General features: G+C 40.3%; 1 protein-coding gene across 1 annotated transcript; it reads left to right on the forward strand.

The window, feature by feature from the left end:
• The first annotated feature begins 10,519 nt into the window (after positions 1–10,519).
• LOC146003741 (large ribosomal subunit protein uL10-like) lies at positions 10,520–11,658 on the forward strand. Its single transcript, XM_083142136.1, has one exon. The coding sequence runs from the start codon at positions 10,603–10,605 to the stop codon at positions 11,548–11,550; it is 948 nt and encodes a 315-aa protein (XP_082998262.1). The 5' UTR covers positions 10,520–10,602; the 3' UTR covers positions 11,551–11,658.
• The last annotated feature ends 10,658 nt before the right edge of the window (positions 11,659–22,316 follow it).

Below are 22,316 nucleotides of genomic sequence, written 5' to 3' on the forward strand. Positions count from 1 at the left end.
CACTTTATGCACAGATAGGCTAATCGGGACTGGACTCGAATCACTATTTTCCTCCACCGGGTATCGAACCTGGTACCCCTTGATTGTAAGGTGACGATGTTGCCATTACGCCATCGGATACACCCTTTTGATAGGAAGACAAGCTTAATTCTGCATTGTTTACATAACATTAATCTCGTGTTTGGATATTCAACGCATCAAATAGTTTCAATGTAACTGGAATAGTTTGAGTGAATGATTGGTGATAGTTGCTAACTAGTCCGTGCAGATTGACCAATCACGTCATGTTGGCCGCGGTGGCTCAGTCGGTAACGCGTCTGACTACCATGCTCAAGGTACCGGGTTCGATCCCCGGCCGGTTCAAATCCGGGAACTTTTCTAACGATGGAAGCGGCCCCGGCGCCCACCCAGCGTCGAATAACATGGGTACCTGGGTGAAACCCTGGGGGGTAAAGGCGGTCAGGGGCGTGATGCTGATCACATCACCCCCACTCACGACCGGATCAAGAAAGTGTGGGGCGTTACCCCCACACCCCCTATACGCCTTCATGGCGTGGTGCTAAGCACAGGGGAGCACTTTACCTTTTACCTTTACGTCATGTTTGATAGGTCTTGTCGATATCTCGGTGATATCGATCGTTGAATATCGATTGATCGATTCGCATACACAATGGACCAAATAGGATAATTTGCATTGCAGTTTCATTGTATGGGATGAGTCTTATTGCGAGGTAAGTTTTATCTACGCATCACTGATTATTTCTGATATAATCTACCTAGGTATAAGTCAGTGCGATTTCGGTTGTACACAGTCGTGGACTTAACTACTAACTATAGTTATTCAATATTATTTTCCTCAATAGCGACTTTGAGGACCTCCCCCATGGCGCAGTGGTAGCGTCATTACCTTGTAATCGAAGGGTCCCGGGTTCAATACCCGGTGGAGGCACAAGTGGTTCTAATCCCACTTTAAACTGTAGGTCCAGTCCCGATTAGCCTTACTGTGCATAAAGTGGACTTAAAACACCAACTCAAACCAAACCAATAGCGACTTTGGTGGCAGGAACCATTAAGTGTCTGGCCCAAGATTTGATTTGTTTTGTTTGATCTGTTCTGCCACTGTTGGCTAATCGTGACGATGAGGATGATTTCTTTAAAAGAATCTTGTTTTAAGTTTACAGCATGCACAGTTAGGCTAATCGGGACTGAACCTACAGTTTAAAGTGGGATACGAAACACTGTGAAATGTGCCTCCACCGGGAATCGAACCCGGGACCCCTTGACAATGAGGATGAGTGCCGATATGATAAAATTGAAGAAGGGGACATTCACATCAATGTCTATTCTGGGATTCGAACCCGGAACCCCTGGCGTGGTGGGCCCACGATTTCCTCACCGAAGGTTACGAAACCTTTCTAAAATGTCCCTTCATCAATTTCATCCAAGCATCATTCATACTATTCATCCAAAAGAGGGAGGAAATAAAACGTAAATTTCGAAGAGAAAATTACAAGTACAAAAATTATCCACACTGGTAACTTTTGCGTTCAGTGGTTGGAAACACTGCTAACAGAAAAGCTATGCTTGTAGACGATGGATACACCTTTGCAAACTTCTCTGAAAAAGGAAAGAGAAGGATTTATTCCTCCCACGGGTGTTTATCTTTCATCTGAACGAGAGAGAAATCATGCTTGGATCTCTTGAAAGTCTGTGCGCCCACCAGAACTCTGTCTAAACCTGAATAAGACTCCTATATTTTCCTCCTCGGTGAAGGAGAAATGTAGAGGAATGGGATTTGAACTTCTTCCTTGGGGGAAGGGGGCATCCGTTTCTAGATTTGGCTTCTTGCAAAGAAACACACTGAATTTATGGATACCATTCGACATATTTTCTTACTATTAACAGTAAGTAAAAGAAAACATTCAAATGTTACACAGAAACTAATAGATATTTCATATCCTCGCAAAAATATATTTCAAAGGTCTCGCTCTATCACTTCTTCCACTCATGTCGTTATTTTGTATCCAACTTTGCCCCTCATGCGTCTATTCTGTGGTAATTCTCGTCAATGCTAAGGAAAGAAAGATTGTTTAACTTTGTTTGTGCGTATACCATTTGGGCAACTCGTCTTCACTTATGCAGGCTGTGGGGCGCTCTGCACAGAACGAACTTAGCTCCTGCGCAATGCATTTCAAAGCAACTCGCTTCATATCTCTCTCTCTCTCTCTCTCTCTCTCTCTCTCTCTCTCTCTCTCTCTCTCTCTCTCTCTCTCTCTCTCTCTCTCGGGGTTGCCAGTGTGTGAGTATTATTGGTGCCTTGGTAAATGATCAAAAGAAGATGACAATTTTCAAGACAATTTATGGAACATATTTAACTCTTAAAAGTGGACACGGTAGAGGTTATGTTCAGTATAATTCTATAATCTTTGTAACCGTATATAAGGGACAGTGGCGGCGATTAGGGGGCAGTTGCCCCTCCCCCACTTGTTGCGAATTTTGCCCCCTCACTATGCTAAACATTATCTGCAAAGGGAAGTAAAGTGTCTTTGCCCCACCAGTTGTGGCACTTACCCCCCAGTTTTGGAACCCAATAGCCGCCACTGATAAGGGAGCTTTCAGACCGAAGCGACAGGCTACAAGCGACACGTAGTACTTACACCGAAGTGTCAAACGACAAACCACACTGGACCTTTCGGTTTTAAGCCAAACATTCACCGCGCATGCACTGACAACTGACCAAGGCAACACGATGTACGCTATTGAGAAAACGGCCCAGTCTATGCGATACGTTCAGCTTATTGTGTCGCTTCGGTTTGAAAGGTTAGTTGCATTGATTAAGGTTACCTTGTAAATATAAATGGGCACTGTGAAGATTACGTTCAGTATAATTCAATAAACTTTGCAATTGCAGATTACACAGTGGAGAATTGTATGGAACTGAGGAAAAAGATTTGGCAACTGTTTGGTCTAAAACTGGCTACTCTGGCTTCGCGCCCTCTGTTCTGTCTTCTTTAAAAAGACACCCACGCTTCGTTATTTCCCCATTGCATTGCCTCGTGCTTTCAAAACTTCCCCACGCTTGAAAACTATTTTTTTCCTAGATCCTATTTCCTCGTGTATCCTATCTGACCATGTTCCGCTCTCGAAATGGCTCCTGCCATTTTATTTTTTGGTCTCGACTTTCACTTGTCTCCAGAGGTTAATAAACTGTGATCCCTTCCTCTCCCGCCCACCCTCTTTTCTTCTCTTCAACACACCCTCTCCCGCAATGTTTGAGCGGACCATCTCGATGCAAGAGGCTTCACTTCCTCTCCATATGATGAATAGGACCACATAGCTCTATGAGCCACTCATCCTCATCTATTCAGGAGACTGGATCGGGCATTGCCACAGTTTGGATAAATTGTGTTTCTTTCTCGAGGAGGAGGGTTGCAAATTTAACCATTTATCTACAATTGAAGGAGCATTAACGGGCCATTCCAGATCGATATATAAAAGGTGGCGAACGTTGTCACGGAAAGTTTGAATTTATCCACGATCAGAGAACAATTTGCAGATTTTTTAGATTCTTACGGACAGATACCATCACCTACATCCTCCGTTCATCCTTTCCTTTGGGACACTACCGCTCCTGGTAAGATTATAGCTAGATTAGCAATCGACGCCAAGTACGCCAGGAGAGAGGGTGATATGTGTGAGTGGCCAGAGGAGGCTGGAGGACCTCGTCCCTCAGTGTCCCCTATCCTGTGTACGGAAAGGAAAGAAAATACGTAAAATCTAAGGCGTTTCCAGATTTTTACTGTCAGGGCATAACATATGTAACTTATTTATATACGTAATATATGCATTCATGTGCGTATGTATTTGTGAGTGGCAGATGTGTGTTTGTCTTTAGTATATGTAGAGAGTCACCGTACAAAGATAAAATGCCACAGTGTATATAGGGAATGATTGGAGTATGGCCTAATATTCTTTAATTATAATCTTTCGTTTGCATATGAGATATTAGTATGATACATTTCTGAGGAAATAATTTTTAAAGAATGTTGCATTAAGGAAATGCCATATCAAGTTACATGAATTGTGGGAAACTTTCTACATTAAATGAGCACCAAATATCTGTGTGCCTACCTACCGACTTCCGGTCTCAGTCCCACCAGAGGTGAGAGATCTTCCAACCAGTTACGGTAGATGTGTGGTCAGCACGACGAACCCCCAGTCGTTGTTATAGGTTTTCTGTGAGAGGGTTACGCTACCCATTCGTAGCTCCACAATTTCCTCACGATGGTGGGTGGCCACTGGTCCCATGCACAGACCGAAATCTGGCGAGATAAGTTGTTGCGCTTTCCCAGGAGACTCGAGCGGCCACTGAGACGCGGCAAAAGAACGCAGCAGAACTTCTGTTGTCTGCTTCTATTGAAATCAAATGGTGTAACAACCACTACGGGAAAACCCGCGGAACAGAAGCGGGAATTTCCTTGCCAGATGTTTGCGGGTTACCTTAAAGGTTATCGCCCACTGAGACGCTGGAAACGAGTCTGTTACATTCTGTTGCCGCGTTTCTGAGTGGGCGTCAAGCTTTAGACCGCAAGGCCACGGTGCGGGAATTTTATTACTTTATTATGCTATGCCATTCTCACGTGTCGTTTTATTTTAACCACAGAATAAAAATAAATAATATTCTGTACCTCGGTGCTATACGATTGGAACAATGTGGCTCGAATGATTTCATTTAGAATTATTTCCCACAAAAATAAGAATCCTTGACTATAAGGGCTGGATCTAAGGAGAAAATGACGTACAATTTGACGTCACTTCCTTCAAACGAATTGCTCAACGTGCTGTGCGAGTATCACGGACTTTAGACATGACAGTGACAACGAAAAAAAAATCAACCGTTTCTTTCTTTTTTTACGTGTACGTTGCTTGAATGACGTCTAAATACACCAAATGCTTAAGTTTCCTAGTACGCTGAAGAAGAGTTCCGAATTAGTTACCTACTAAGATCAATTTTGCGTAACATTCGAGAAATTCTACTGACAAAACTCTCAAGAGATGGCGTTGACTGTTTTAAAAATATTGCTTGATAATATATATAAAGTAATACAGGAAATATGGACAACTCGCTACAATAATAATAATAATAATAATACGTCATCACTACAACATTCCAAATCTTTTAGGTTTAGTGAAATATCTTATTTTAAAAGAAATAATATGATGTTTCTCTATAATTGGTTCAATCAACCACGATTGATATCGGCTCGTATCTTACCTACCAAGATTCTCAGTTTGTATGTCTGTAAACATGCGCTTTGATTTTCCACTCGAGAAATTTTCCTGATAAAATTCTCAATAGGTGGCGCTGGTTTTTACAAAAATTTATTTATGAAATGCCATAAAAAGGTACAGGAATTAAAAGAAATTTTCTAAACTAAATAGCATTAAATATAATACTCCATTATATTTTCAGATATATTTTATTTTATAGACATAAATATGAATGTTCTGTGCAATTGTTTCAATCTATCACCGTAAATCACTTGAGATATTCCTTTAAAGAGTAATCATAGTATTTGAAACAAGTATTTATTTTCCATCGTCTAATCCATAGCTTGTGACTGAACATTTACACTAGTGTTTTTCACATATTCGTTTCAACTAACCACAATATATGTCTTTTTAAGTATGGCAAGAATTATTCTTTAATTCCACATCATTTTCGGATTCTAAAGTTTCAAGTCACATCTGAACAAGTATAATACGATAATATAAGTATCCTTTGAAACGCCGCTCTTCTAGAGAGAGACATTTCTTGAGGGCAATAGATCAGGGTAACATTAGAGACACTCAGAATTCGAAACAATATTGATTTATTAACATGCAATTCGTCAACATTTAGCTGTTGGTATCCTAATCCTAAACTATGTTCTAACCCAATCTGATCAGTTGAGATGTATAACAAAAGGGAGCATCTAAGTCTCCAGCAAACACTGAACTTAGTTTGTAACCTTACCTTTGAACTTCCAACATTGTAACAGCTCGGGCAGCGTTTCGACACACACAACATAACTATCTCTCCAATCTTGAGTATTTATAATTTATTGTGGACCTTGCCTCATTACTCAGCCTGTCAATCAGAAGTATGCTCTTTCCGGTTTTGGTGGCTATCTTCGCAAACAGTTCTAATTCTAGAAGGAAGTCCTTGTCAGTCACATATGCGTAATCTTCTAGGTACATCTGCACGGGATGTTTGTCACACCTAGAGCGGTGACGTAATATGATTGGCACTTCATGATTGACGTATGGTGATATCACTTGATTGACATAATATGATCGACACTTGATGACTGGCACCTGATCATATGATTGACACTACACGCTTGACAGCTGGTGATTGACATTATTGTCATAACATGGCCAAGGCCTTGCCTTTTGAGTGATATGCTAAGCCACTGCCATCTCCGAGCTTCAGCCTTCACACGTGGAGGAAGGTTTCTAATCTTAACTCCCAGTGCTGAGTAACTGGCAAGATTCATTTCTTTTGACTGGGTGTTACTTCCTGCCAAACCAACACCCAAAATTGTAGTATGCATGAAGTGCACGTTACACCTTCAAGGTGCAAGACAATGTAAAGACGGAAGTCAGTGTTGTGTCTGCCGATAGATGGGGTCTGCATCTCATTTGGGAGACTTTCTTAAACACAGAATGAAAACCAGTAATAACCGCATGGACAAGATATCCTGGAGGATTGATAGGGATTCTGTTGTTTATGTTGCTGTGGAGTTACATAATATTTACAAAAATACCACCCACCATTAATAATACACAAGAACCAATTATTTACCGTTATTTTCGCGAGTGAAATGTCGGAACACACATCCGTCCAAGTTGTGGCCTGATAGGCGCCACCGCGAGAAATGTTCCTCCTATGTATGATACTTTTATGATTTTCATGAACAACAGAAACGTTGAACAAAGTAATATATTGCCATTGTTTCTTATACGTGATCACAGTTGATAAATCTAAAAACAAGATATGTTTGGTTGACAAACCCTTCAGGTAAGTTAGGGTCATAAATAAATCCACTCCCAAAATGTGCCAACTTCAAGGTTTATTGTTTTTTCTTTCAAATGAGAGATATTTTCCATTCACCCTCTTTCCTTTTCGAAGCTGGTTGAACTGCTCCATTGTTGCAATTTAAACAATAACGATACAAGCTCTAGATCGATTTTCTTCCAGTTCTGTAAAAAAAAAAAAAAAAGCGTTTATTTGTTGATGTTTTTGTCAGCGTGCCTGGAAGTGTGGCATTGTTGTAGAATGATAAACCAATGCTCTAGGAACTTAACTACCGAGTTAGCCATGACTACGTTTGGTTTTCGGGGTCTCACTTGTTACGTTCCAACAACTGCGGGGTGTGAGCGACTCGACACTGTGTCTGTAAACAGACACACGCAGATGATGAACCGAAGTTAATTTCCCTCAGCTCCTGTAGTCAGCATCACGGGAACTCGCTGGACCCTCCGTTCAGAAGGCCATCGAGGAGGCCTTTACGATTTGGCGCACAAATCGTATGTAGAATTTTCAGCGAAAAATGCAATCTCGAACAGGACTCGAATCCGGGTCTCTGACATATCAAGCTAGCCCTGGCTTCGCCTGATTTTTTCCATGTCGCTCTTCTACCTGTCACTGTTTCCATATTAACTCTCTGTGTTCTTTAGAATCTGCATCTCTTGCTTCAAATTCTAACATTTGCAGCAAATCAGAAAAGATACGAGTATGAGTCAATAATTATGCGCACTGCAGTGTTCTTGAGACAACATAATTCCCAAATTTGTCTGAGAGAGATGTCCACATTTTTCATTTACAATATCTGGCAACCCTAACATATGTAAAATAGAATCCCGTCCTACTGGGCAAAAAAGTCTCCCAAATGCATGCATTCCGATATTGTAATCAAGGCTCCTATTCTTCAAAGTCCCAAAAATTTCATGTTCTGTCTACTTCAACGCCATCTCTCCGTCGCTCCTGAAGCAGTTTCTTTCCCCTTTCTCGCTCGCTCGTCCAATTTTAAACTTAGTTTCGTACCCACCCTCCAACGACGTCGAGACCATGTAGAGTCCAAAATTGAGCCCACGAGAAAATCAACCGGAGCGAGGGATTCAATATGTTCCAATCTAGTTGACAATAGTACACGAAGAGACAGACGTCCAATGGGGGAAAGAACTTCCTTTCAGGCTTCTAACTTTTTCCGCTGGAGGTTTCTGGATGTGAAGGCTAGGGAATGCTGTGTTTTGCCACGGTATTGAGAGGAGTTTCTGGTTGTGAACAGAAGAATAGTTGCATATCAATATGTCGGAGAAGAGGTTGAAGTCGCAAGGTGAATTTCATCAGATGTTTGGTTGATTTGGTGGGTGTTCAGTCTATCTCAATGAAGAAACAGTATTTTCACCTCCATTTGATCAAACTTTATTGGATCAGTTAATACAATTGTGTTTATGAAGAAATTTCAGCCAAAGCGGTAGGCTTAACCAGTACACGAACCCGGGTCTCTGGAATGCAGTGCCATTTCTATACAGACTTTGTTTCAAAGTCATTCTATTTATCTGTTTTCACATGTATTATTTTTTGCTCAATTTTCTCGTAGAGCCTCCACGGTGGCGTAGTGGTAACGTCCTCGCCTTGTAATCAAGGACCCCGGGTGGAGGCCTATAGTGGTTCGGATTCCACTTTAAACTATAGGTTGAAGCAAGCCTTTTACTTGAACTTCAACGAAGCATCCTAGTATTCACTTTACGAAATAGCGATTAGGATTTTTCTAACTTCAATGAAACTCGGACGTCACTATTTAAAATTGTCCATATATTTTTTATCACTTATTGATCTACTGTCTTTTGTTCGTTGCTTGAAAAAAATGTACACATCGTAATCTTTACAATATCAATAATGTGATCATAATTAATTAAATATACATCACGTTTTACGAACATAACAAAATAGATATTGATAACAACATAAATATCATAATGCATATTAAACACAAACTTAAACAATAAATGAACATCTTTGGGTCAGTCACAAGGTCCAGTCCTGATTAGCCTATCTGTGTATAAAGTGGGCTCAAAGCAACAACTCAATTTTCTCCTTTGGGACAAAAACAAACATCCATGGTTTACCAGGGATTCGAACCCGTGACCCCTAGCGTCTTAGCTCGCCCTGAGAGCCACTCCGCCACGGAGGTCAACAACAAACTGAGCTACCGAGCTAGCCAGCACTATTTTCGTCTGATTTTTGCTGTCGCTATTTCACGTGTGTGGAGGGGTGTAAGGGGAGACCTTCCACGTAGTACACCCAAATGTCAACCTCACTTCCACGTTAGTACACTCTGGACTGAAGGCTAACGAGGCTCTGGCCAGTATAATTTTGTTTGTATTGTCCTGTCCTTTTGTCCTTATGTGTGCTGAGTGCTCCTTTACAGCCTCAGAAGATTTTAATATTTTATGATTTTAGTTCTGCAACGTTAGAGTTGTTATTTGTAACGATAAGGGGTTCGACCCCGTATAATGTGACGGGTGCAAAATAGCCTTAGTGCTGACGCACCCAAAATTTTAAATTCAAAAAAAAAAAAAATAAAGAAACGTGTGTGGAATTACCTTTGCTGATGTTACTGCAACGGGATCTGTTGCCTTTGACACACTGGTGCGTAAGCCGACTTCCATGGTGGAGAGGTAACCACAGCGCGCTATGACGCCGGGAATCCCGAGTTCGAATCCCAGCCTGGACGCGGCTGTTCTTTGGAAGTGTCCCTTCATAAATTTTCATCATATCATCAATCATCCTCATCGTCGCGATTAGCCAAAAGTGGCAGAAAATCGGCGCTAAATAACAAGCATCAAATCAAATCGACGGTACCTACTTTCTCTCAGCGTAGAGTTGGCACACGAATTTCGCTGATATGTCTACACAGTGCACCCGGTGGAGGCACATAGTGGTACATAAAGTAGCACTGTTAACAAAAAGTCCAGTCCCGATTAGCCTTACTGTGCATAAAGTGGACATAAAACACCAACTCAATCAATTCGTCACAGTGGCAGCGATTAGTGGTTGTTGCCCCCCCCCCCCCGACCTTTTGCCACTTTTGCTAACGCACTATGCTAAACCTTATGTACCAAGCGAGAGTAAACTGTCTTGCCCCCCCCCCCACCCTACAGTTTTGGAACCTAATCGCCGCCACTGATTAGTCATTTCTACACAGTGAGTCTCCTGCGTGTGCCAAATTGCAAGGAAGACCTAAATGGTGATTATATCATTAAGATTCTTTGCTAGACTTTACCGAAGTTCCTCACGGTTCACGTACATGATTCATAATGCAGTACTCTACTCACGAATAAATATGCTAGTCCTTTCCTAAGTATATCACGATCATTATACACTACACAAAACACTTGTGATTTCCTTTCATTCTCGTCTTTTCATTCATTTATGAACCATATTCTTTCACCTCTGTTCTTGCTGGCAACATTGAAATATAATTTCTCATACGTGGGATATATTCGGAGGTCCTTAAAACTGTCGATTAGATAGATCCTTACACACACAAGATGGGTAGGGAGGACAAGGCCACTTGGAAGGCTAATTTCTTTACCAAGCTTGTTCAACTGTTGGATGAGTATCCAAAATGCTTCATAGTGGGTGCAGACAATGTTGGGTCGAAGCAGATGCAGCAGATAAGAATAAGTTTGCGAGGCACTGCTGTGGTACTGATGGGAAAAAATACCATGATGAGAAAAGCTATCCGAGGACACCTGGAAAGGAACCCTGCCTTGGAGAAATTGCTCCCTCACATCCGAGGAAATGTCGGATTTGTTTTCACGCGAGGTGATTTGGTGGAAGTCCGTGACAAACTTCTGGAGAACAAAGTCCGTGCACCTGCTAGGCCTGGTGCAATTGCTCCTTCACTTGTTGTAATCCCTGCACAGAATACGGGCTTGGGACCTGAGAAGACATCGTTTTTCCAGGCCTTGTCAATTCCAACCAAGATCTCGAAGGGAACAATTGAAATTATTAGTGATGTCCATATTTTGAAAGATGGAGATAAGGTGGGTCCATCCGAAGCTACATTATTGAACATGCTGAACATCTCTCCCTTTTCTTATGGTTTGCTGGTAGAGATGGTCTATGACTCTGGAACAATTTTTGAGCCTAGAATTCTTGATATCAAACCTGAAGATCTAAGAGTCAAATTCATGGAGGGAGTACGGAATGTAGCAGCCGTTTGTTTGAGCATAGGGTACCCAACAGTTGCCTCTGTCCCCCACAGCATCGTCAATGGCTTTAAGAACTTACTTGCCCTTGCAGCTGTGACAGAAATAGAATTCAAGGAAGCAGAAACAGTGAAGGAATTCATTAAGGATCCATCAAAGTTTGTAGCTGCTGCAGCGACCACCGCTCCTGCTGCAAGTGCTCCAGCAGAGGCCAAGAAGGAGGAGAAGAAGGAAGAGCCCGAGGAGGAGTCTGATGACGACATGGGCTTCGGGTTGTTTGACTAAGCGGGATCATTGTGCAACCAAAGGATGAGAATGGTGACAACTTGTAAGTAAAGTGCATTTATTTCAAGTTGTCATCTTTGTAATCACTATGTGTACAATAAACTTTCAAACTTTCACCTCTGTTCTTAACAAAATCATGTTGTCTGTGAATCTCACAGAATTATTTATCTTCTAATTTTTTGTCGCACATTTCGTACAAAGTTCCAAAACTTTAAAGATATACTCACGACTTGCCACCCCTTTCATTCCCCGTTTTGGGATTTGTTAGCAGAAATGTTATGCCATGAGGTTATGACAATTCTGTGTTGTAACAATCCCGTCGATTGAATATTTACAATCTGGAAGTGTCCCTGAGTGTACGTGCCGCACTGCAACAAAATGAATTACGTTTGTACACACTAGCGTCCGTACGCAAGAGGGGAGATGATGGAACCCCTCCTGATATTTTGAAAACATCAAAATTTTCGAATGAAAGCTGTAAAAACACGGGAAAACCCAAAGTGATAAATGCAAACTCCTATAAAAATGACCTCCGACTTATATTTTTGTGTGTGAAAACTTTTAAAGGGAAAGTTAAAAATCCTCATTAGGGAATATTTTATGTTTACAATTCCAGCCCCCTCCGAAAAAAATCTTGCGTGCGCTAGTATTGTACATGCCCAAAATATTGATCTGGCAATTTCTCATTCGTTGTATATTGTATTAGAAACAAATCAACTGCGCTGAACGGTTCATATCGTAAAATATTAATAAAAATGTGCTTACTATCAGACTGCCTTTTCTGTTGGGCCATATTGGCAATGCTCTGTGTACATCACTTTTCATCTCTTCATTGCAACATATATTGACATTCAACTAATATTCAAGCAGAATGAAATATGTTGCGCTTATTGCATCGTTTCAGGATATTCGTATTACGTTCCCTCTTCGTGGACACAAGCGTACACCATTCGACCAGAAACAAACATACGGGGGCCATGACACGGTCAAACAGCGAGTATGATTGCAGCGTATCGAGGTTGTGTTTTTTTTTCGCTCCCACCGACAGATGGCTCTGCATGTCCATCTCGAGCTGGTAATTGAGGATCCGTCAGACCGTTAGTAACGCACGGTCAGAAAAATTAATCGCACACTCGCCAGCTTAATCCGTTTATATGCAGATCTCCAATTCATTACTCGATAATTTGGTCTGGCGGTAGGGTAATCGGTTAGCGACATCTCTTAACGAATACCGCAACCGGTTTAACTCGTTAGTATGTATTGCTGTTGACTGCGATCAAGGTTGTAGGGGGATCGAAATAACATGGAGATGTGGGCGTCCTTATGAAGGGTCAGTGGGGGCTAATGCCCTCGTCATACTGCATCAATTTCTCCTAAAATGAATATTCATATATTGTTTTCTTCCACATTTTCCCATCGTATATTTATTTGTTTTCCTTATTCTATTTATAACCTCTTTGCATTTCCCTTCGGCATTTCGCTTCTATTAAGAGTATTAGATTTGTTCTCATTCTTTTAGTTTGAGCTTTTGTTTTATAAGCCCACGTTATGCACAGATGGGCTAATAGGGATTGGACCTATAGTTTAAAGTGGTACCCGAACCGCCGCTTGGCGTGTGAGAACAGCTGGATGGATATGTTTGGAAACGAAAATGTCCTCGTCTGAATATTTTCTCCTCTCTCCGGTTTTAAGGCGAAACGGGAAAACGCGAAAAAGGACTGCCTTAAATTGACAACTGGGTCTCCCCGATGGCGCAGTGGTAGCGTCGTCGCCTTGTAATCGAGGGGTCTTGGAATCGATATCCGTTGGTACATAGTGGTTAAGATCCCAATTTAAACTGTACGTCCAGTCCCGATTAGCCTTACTGTGCCCAAAGTGGACTTAATACACCAAATTAATCAATCAATTAAATTGACAACTAGAGATCAACCTGTTTTTATACGCTGATAGGGCATAAGGCGATACGGGAGAAAAACCTAACACCGTCCAAGAAAGGTCGTTATTCCGCGCCTGCATCTTTAACACCGATCTTAGAAGAACATAGAACTTCTACAGCCTCCCTCAGTTAGAAGCCATATGTCGTGCACTAAAGACTGCGTTCTCCCAAAAAAAATGCTTCTGGCAATCTTAAAAGTGTACACAGTCTCATCCAATCAAGTCGCCGTGCCTGGGGGACCAACGTAAAATACATATTCCGTCCAGACAGCCCCGGACGGCCAATATCCATGCTAATCAGAGCTTCCAAATAAACCTCGCGTGCTATAAGTATGGATGGGAGCCCAGCAATTAACGTGCTACTGGATGAAGCGAAACAAATTATCAAAGTCCGAAGAGACTGTTCTTAACTGCTGACCTCAGTGGATTACGTCATCTTGTTGAATATAAATTGCGACCGAATTGTTGAAACGTAGAATCAGTTTGTTTTTTCTATGCGACCCTAGCGGTGGACTTTCGAAGCTTCTTTTTGGACGAGACCGTAAAGTTTCCTGAATGTATTTCTATTAAGAAATAGAATTAGACCAGCCCTTAGACGGAAGCATTTCCTTTAAAATTTTTGCTAGCATAAATGTTTCCGAACATCTTATGCCATTTTTATAGGATACAGTACTTTACACGGAAGCATTTTCTGTAACATTCCCGTTAGCATTTGCGATTGCGATGCGAAGCGTCCAGAGAACATTAGATAATATATACAGCACGAAAGGTGTACGAGTTACGCGGTTTTCAATTAATAACTAATAAATTTAAAGAGGAAAAGATGTGGTTATTTAATTTAATTGACGAGATATCGTGTAAACAAACTGAAGCTCAACACATTTTTTTGTAACATTAGTAACCATCAATCTCACCTATTGAGATATTTCTATCGATGAGCCAGTTCCTGGTGTTTGCAATCAAAATAACTAATTTATTCTTCTTTACGCGTACTGTATAGCCTTTAAAGTATCTATTTGAGCAGTGCCATTGAATTGTTCCCAACACCTTTTTATAGGAAACCTTATTCCTCTCGGTTGAATAGTTATCGGCTTGTAAAGATGTGAAGTGATACATTGTTTACATCTCGCTCGGCCGCCATTACGTCTGCACTCGTTACCTAGAGCTTGCTTCTGATTGGCTATGTATGTACGATGTATCATATTGGCCAATAGAAAATTAAATTCTGGAAAGAAGAAAGACATGGTGGTTGCATGAAAGGAAAAGCGTGATACATAAGACTCCAGCTGATTTGATGGTATTTGTAGTACCTCATTGGTTAGATTTCCAAAAAATATGGCGCTTCCTATGCTCGAGAGAGTTACTGCATCTCTGAATTTGTACACGAGGGCGCAACAGCTGTTAATTTAATCAATTCTGACAACAACAAAAACAACGACAATAATAATAATTATAATAATAATAATAATAATTTGTGTATACGTTCCCTGCCCTCTATGGAACTTATGTCTACGGTATTTCTCTTGTGGCAGATGTTGTCCAATAGCAATTACACTGCTTATCTTCTATATTAAAGAGATGCGATTGGAGCCCCTCGCCGATGGCATTATCACGTGACCATATAGGGAGATCGTTACGGCGCAGTTAGTGCTGATTGGTCGCCTCTGGCATTGAAAGACATCATCAATTGTTCATCGAGGCGGGAAAACAATTTGTGCAAAATTTCTTCCTGGTTGGATCACGAGAGATGACCCCAACATGCATTGCGTTGGACATAATTTTTATCGCTTCGAGAGCGTTGACCAATCGAAGTGGAAAGTGTCATTGACGTCACTGCTCAGCTAACAACAGCGGCAGTACCAATAATTGTGCGGCGTAGCTGCTCTGACCAATATTATCCAAGCTACGATGCTGGCAAAAGGATGGAAACAGTGTTTTACAACCAGCAAACGCGTAAGGAATACTTTGAGCTGTGAAAATGACCATCTCTAGGGAGTCATGCCTTGGGAGCTCGGAAAATAATACATTGTTTGGGTTCCGAAGTGTACACCCGAGGGAACATGAAATGATTCCACGTCACGAAATACCTTTTCATTCTGTTCAGTTAGCATTTTGTTTCGTTTTGCGGAACTGGTAATTATGGATATTTATGAACGTGTTGAGCGACATACATTGATGTTTTGTCAAATCGCCACAAGATGGTGCTAAGGGTTTCTACTTCAAAAACTAACAGAGCGCGACTGGAAGAACAACAAGATTTTTTTTTGACATGGTAGAAAATAATTATATAAAATTTCTTAGTAGGGAAAAGTATTGTGCATGCTGTGGGTCTGCACTGCTGATATTGATAAACTTGAACGCACACGCCTAGTTTCAAGTTTCTCTTCGATAAGTACACGACGATATATTACAATAGAGCTCATTTTGTTTCATCAAAGTTCTCGTAGGTTTACAAAAAAAAAGTGGTTCTTTCTATGCAGTGCTCAGTTCAAAGAACATCAACCAGTTCGAATTATAAATGTAATCAACAACATGTCTTAGAGAACAGATCCCTTGGCTTGGGAACTTCATCTACAGTATCTGCCCTGGGTTCTGTTGCGGGGCACAATCATCTTGCAACAAACGCCAAATCTAAATGCTAAGAGCTGTATACCTGGCCCTCCTGATCTACAATTCCTTCTTAGGTCTAATAAAGCATATGTGCTTAGGTTAGGATCAGTGGCGTACGCAAGGGTGGGGTTTACGGGGTTTAAACCACCCCTTCAGCTTCTGAAACATTATGAAAAAGGTATGGAAAAAATTTAAATGACCAATTTATCACAGTCAAAGATCTTGGACAATACTATTACTATCACTACTACTACTACTAATAATAATAATAATAATTTGAATTATGATTTCCATGCAGCATGGAGAAAAGCAGCATTCAAAACACACGCGTCTTTCAGAGTGATGCCTTTAAAATAAACACAAATTCTTGAAAATAAAGTATGAGGATAACTATGATTTAAAAGAGAAAAAAGTTGTTTTGTATCTCAGTTGCAACAGTGTTCAATACACTGGAGTACGTAGGATTTTTTTCTGGAGGTGCTGGCTTCGTTTTGGAAGGAAGGATGCATAATAAAATATTTCGTATTTTTGGAGCTTTTCAGTCGATTAAAATTGTATTGAAAGACAAAAATGGTAATCGGGACTCACTTTAAAATAGGCTTCCATTTACATATTTTGATTCTTTAAAGTTCTGAACGGATTTTTATTTGAAAATTCTGATTTTCTCAAAATTTCGGTAGGGGCTGTAACCCCATCAGCCACCCCTCTACGTAAGCCAGTGTTCAATTATCATGTATTTTTTTTGTGTGTGAACAATGAGAATTAACTAAATAAAGTTATTGGTTCGTTGTAAGCGGCTAATGTATAGACAAGGCTAGGCGGACAAGAACAGTCACCAGTCCGCCTTCCCATTGTTTACCCCAGCACGTTTGAATGTCTCACCTTGTTGACTAGACAGTTATTCGAACGACAATAAGCTAAACTATTGTAAAATGTTTTGTTGGTAAGAACAACGAGACACTCCAGATGTGAATTATATGGGGCATTTATGCGGGGAAGAAGCCGGAAAAATTCCAACCAATTTCGTGAATCGAACCCGGATCTCCCGCGTGATTGTTAGACGCTCTACCGACCAGACCACCGCAGCTCCTTGAATGAGTTCCATACTTTGATTATTTCAATCTATTTTAATATATTTTCTTGTTTTTATGGATTTTCTTCACCCTTAAAGTGTCTCACCTCGTTGACCAGACAATTATTTCGTAAGGAAGAAACAAAAACAATTCTCCCAGAATTTGATAAAAATCGAATGACTAGAAAGTAATTTCGTTCTATTGCTTTCATAAATTCTATATTTATGTAGATCTCTACTCCTTAATAGGAGTAGTGGTATTAGTAGTATTAATTCAGCTAATTAATTAATTATAAGTATTATGAATTAATTATTAGTATTATTATTTATTTAAAATATAATAAAACTAAGGTAATGTGAATTGGGAGAAAGTTTAAGAAATACCCCCCCCCCCCCATCTTGATAAAATCCTGCGTACGCTACTGGTTACGATGGCCAGGTTTAGATTTCTCAGCATTTATTTTTGGCGTTTGTTGCAAGCTGATGGTGCTCCGGACTAAACCCATCTGCTTGCTTGACGTGAATCTGATATCCTTTCATACTAGCGGATTTGTCTGTTGAAGAAGGATTTGGTGTAGGTTGCTAAGGCGGTAAGTGTTGCGTATGAATGCAAACTTTTTTAAAAAGGATTACCTTACTTGTTATATTAAAATATTTTAATTAAAATAAATTATGTGCTTCAGTTGAAGGGTTGTACATATCCAAGTGGCACAGTTCTGACGCTGGCACGTTTAAATGTACGAGGATCTAGTTACAGCTCATCGACTATATCTGAAAAACACACGTAACGATTGCGTGCTACAGGTTGCATACATTTTCCCTCTCTATCCTTGACAGTCTTCAACCCAAAGGTGCAGCTACGTGTTACGGGTTGCGGAAAGTTCAGGGACTGTCTCATACAGCGCCACTTGTTGCAGAGGCACGAACACACCACAAAGAGAGCGAAAATATAATAATTCCACCGCGATCTGATGGAGCGATGAAAAAAACTTCCGCTGAACAGATGTTTGCCTCTTTGCTTCAACCCGCATTCATCACTTCTTAATCCCTCAGCTGCGCAACTTAATCCCTAAGTTAAATGTTGCTTTTAATGTTGATTTATCGGGGCGCCGTGATCGCTAAGGGGCATAAATTGGTTCTGATGAGGGAAGGTTTTGAAACGGTCTTGTGTTCGGCTTAAGTCGTCTCTTCAAGCCTGCTCAGGGATAGATCATTTTGAAAAACCTTTAGGCTGAAAGTAATGCTACAAAATGGCATCGTAGATTGGTCTAGATTCGTACGATTACGTGAAAGCTGGCTGGAATAATCCTATTGCGTGCATGCAACTAGTAAAAATATTATTTATACAGTTGGTTTCTTGTTCATTAAGCTTTTCACGCAGAGAGTTGAAATGGAATGTTTTATGTGAACGGATTTATATGTGAATCTTCATATGATGCTAGGGCCTTCCCAGTGCCGTACTGGTAACGACGTCTAATCAAGGGGTCCCGGGTTCGATACCCGTTGGAGGCACAGTCGTTCGGATCCCAATTTAAACTGTAGATCCAGTCCCGATTAGCCTTTCAGCGCATAAAGTGGACTTAAGGCAAGAATTGAATCATTAAATTCATATGATGGTAAAATTAATGTCGTTTTGTGTTATCTTTGCGAATCGTATTTAAGGCCGATAAATGCTCTTTTAATTATCAATATTTTACATACATTCGCTTTTAGCCAGGGTTGTTAAAGCTCCAGGAATTTTAAATAAATTCAATTCCGGTCCAGGAGAGAAAATCAGTAAGCGTAAATGTGTTCTGGAACGTAAAGAACTTTTTTTATCTGTCAAGTATTTCAATTCGGTCCAGGAACCTTTTTTTCCAGATGAATTTAAATACGGTCCAGGGACCCTTTTCCGGATGATTTTTAAATTCGGTCCAGGAACCTTTATCCAATGAAACAATACGCAACCTGGACCGAATTTAAATTGTGCGACAAGAAAGATTTCGTTCCTGCAGCAGAATCTATTAGAATTTATAGGTTTCTGAACCTTTAAGAACCCTGCTTTTAGCGCATATTTTAGTTATTTTTTACATACGATCTGGCTGTCGCCTTTGGTGCGAGCGGTCCCAGGTTCGATTCCCGGTGCGAGACCCCAAAATTTCGACTTTGACACAGCGTCGTGAGAACAACTGGGGAGCTACTTGAAAAAGAGAAGCCAGAAAATAGCGCCGATGGGAGTCGATGCGCTGATCACGCGTCACGCAATGAAAAACCACTCTATCAGGCCCTGGCGCTTAGAGGGCTGTTGCGCCACTGAGTTTGTATATAAATTCGTCACCTGTTATTTCGCTCTCCAATTGGCTACTTTCTTCCCGATGGCGGAAATAATGTTTAGAAACGAATTAAGTTACACGGTTGGGACGGTTGGAAACAGTGGCTTCCGTTATGTATAAAACCTGGAACTAACTGTTCTGCTTCGATCGTTCTTTTCTTCAATTCCTTGAAATTTCAATTCTTCCTCCTTGATAGTCTTCTCATCCAAGAAAATGCAGAAAACATCTGACACAGCAAGAACCTGTGTCATCATAACTATTGATCCGACACGACGGAGATTACGATCAAATCGCCTGTAACATCAGCAGTTGGAGAAGCGAGACAAAAGCCCATATGGATACAGTGTTGCCAACTGCACCAAAATCCTCTAAATATTGGTAAATTTGGAATCACCGAATGATTAAACGAAATACATTTTTTAGGTGCGTCGGCACATACTAACATTTTGCACTCTTATAATATTCTGGGGAAAATCCCTTCATCTAAAAGGCTTACCTTAAAGAAAAAAAATGTGGGCGTAAAAAGCCCCTTGTCAAAGCTTAAAAGTGGAAGGGTTGTAAGGGGATCTACACAGGTCATACACAGACTAAAAACTTCCTCAGAGACTGTGTAAGAGGCTCGCTCTTCTGAAAAAGCTTCTCTTATAACACTGTCATCATTTTTCCAACATGAACAAAAGAAACAGTTGTGAAGATTAATTTGTCTGAGGAGAGGTAAATCCCCACATTCGACGATGAGGTCCAGTCCTTGCAACAAGTGACCATATGTGAGAATACTGTGTCCAATACGAAGCCAAGTTGGAATACTTCTGGAACCTTCCCGTTTCGTCTCGTCAGAAATGGAACTGTTCCGTTCACTATATTTAATTTTTAGATATTTCACTACATTTATATTTTCAGTATGAAGTAAATACTACATATTATAGCATTCACGTAAACTCCTCGTCAGATTCCCGGGTTCTAATCCCGGCCTGGACCTGAGTGATCTTTCTGAGTGTTCCATCAATATTTTCATCATATCGTCACTCATCCTCATCTTCGCGATTAGCCAAAAGTGGCGGAAAAGCGAAGTAAAATAAACCAAATCATTCAACATAAACTTCCCTGCCACGTGGAGTTTCGTTGTTACCACGAGGGACATAGCAAAGCATGATGACGTCTATGTTGCCTTCATCTTTTTATTCCTTTTGGTTCTAGTTTTTACTTGTTTATTTGTCAATTATTACTATTTGTCGTGTCTTGTGGATTCGATTGTTCTGACTGCACAATATATTTACACAAATTCAAGCTTTCTTTTTATGACCATTCTTTTCTCTTTCATAGTTTCATATTTCTTCTGCTTAAAAATTTCACCTCTCTTGGGCGAGATGATTTCACGATGATATCCGTCTCTCAAATTTTGAGAAAGGGAAGAAAATTCCAGAAGACTAGTTCCCAATGCATTTTATAGTATTTGATATTTATGTGAATATTTCAATATTAACTATTAGTAATACAGCCCATCATTTCATTAGTCGGTCGTCGTTTTAATAACAGGAGAGATAAAAAGACGACACCATGTTAACGAAAGCAAAGCGTTCCGTTTCGTGAAAATGTATATTTCGAGCAGTGAAATTGATCAGTTCTATTTCGATCTTTTTTTTTCACTGTGAGTTTCAGGTAATGGAGTTGCAAACATTGCACTGCATTTCATGCTTTCTGTGTCATCTTGAACCCCACGTTGCGGAAAACATGACGAATAAACATGGTGATGTACAATTTGCCGTTTGCTGAGATGCATATGTATTACCAAGCAAAGCAAATTGTCCATCAGCATGATTATATTTTGTTTGTTTTACTCAATGAGAGCTTCAAGAATTAAAAAAAAGCCAAAAAAGCTACTGACCACTTCTATCATACGTCAAAACCCAGTACTTAAATCACGTATGATGCAAGAAAAATATACTGTATATAATGAAAATAGTCATGGACAATTTGCCGTGCATAACTGTGCAAGGGCAAAAATTGAGAGAGCTTGTTTCACTTTTGTCTTTCTTGTTCTTCCATTTGTAATCTTACTACTGTTAAATTCTGTAGAGTTCTAAAGCTATTGTTTTATTCTGGGTAAACCTTTTATAATTGGATGATTCGCTCTTGAAACTGGAGTTTAAAAATACCTCCCCCCCTCCTTACCTGCTGCAGCGTATGCAAGATGTGTTGTTCGGCAACCGTAAGAAAATTCCGGAAACAACCAATTACTGGCGTGATAAACAAAAGACAATCAACCAACAAATGACACGCTACGAAACGTTCTATCCTATTCTATTCTCCGTAATTGAAACGACGCATGCCTCTTTAATCCCTAAATACTTAGACATCAAAAGCAACAGAAGAGGAGAAGAGCTCTGTTTCGAGATTAAAACTTATTTTTCGCAGTAGAACAACAAGGCTTTCTAACTTCAGCTCCAAAGGTATATTCGCTTCAACGGTTCGTCCTAGGCAAGCGCTAATTTCGCGAGAAAAAGAAAACGAAGACTTAGCAGTGATACCAGGCGGATATTCCTTTCTGGTGAAAAGTACTTAATTAGTTGAAAAGTTCTGGCAACAATGCCGTCAGAGAATTGAAGAGTTTGAAAGAAATAGAAGTTTCGAGATATCGCGGAAGTGGAAAGTAAAGAAAGAGGGGAAACTTTTAGTACCTTGTCCTTCACTCTTTTGTTGTTGGAGCGTGTCTTTAATTTGCCAAGTGGGGTCGGAAAAGGAACAAGATTTATATTGTGTTCTTGGGATTTTCGTTTGAAAGAAATGTTCTAATTGGAGATACACGCAAAGAAATGTAGAGCAAGTGGGATTTCGTT

Source organism: Lepisma saccharinum, chromosome 20, assembly GCF_977018435.1.
Source record: "Lepisma saccharinum chromosome 20, izLepSacc3.1, whole genome shotgun sequence".
Classification (NCBI taxonomy): Eukaryota; Metazoa; Arthropoda; class Insecta; order Zygentoma; family Lepismatidae; genus Lepisma; species Lepisma saccharinum.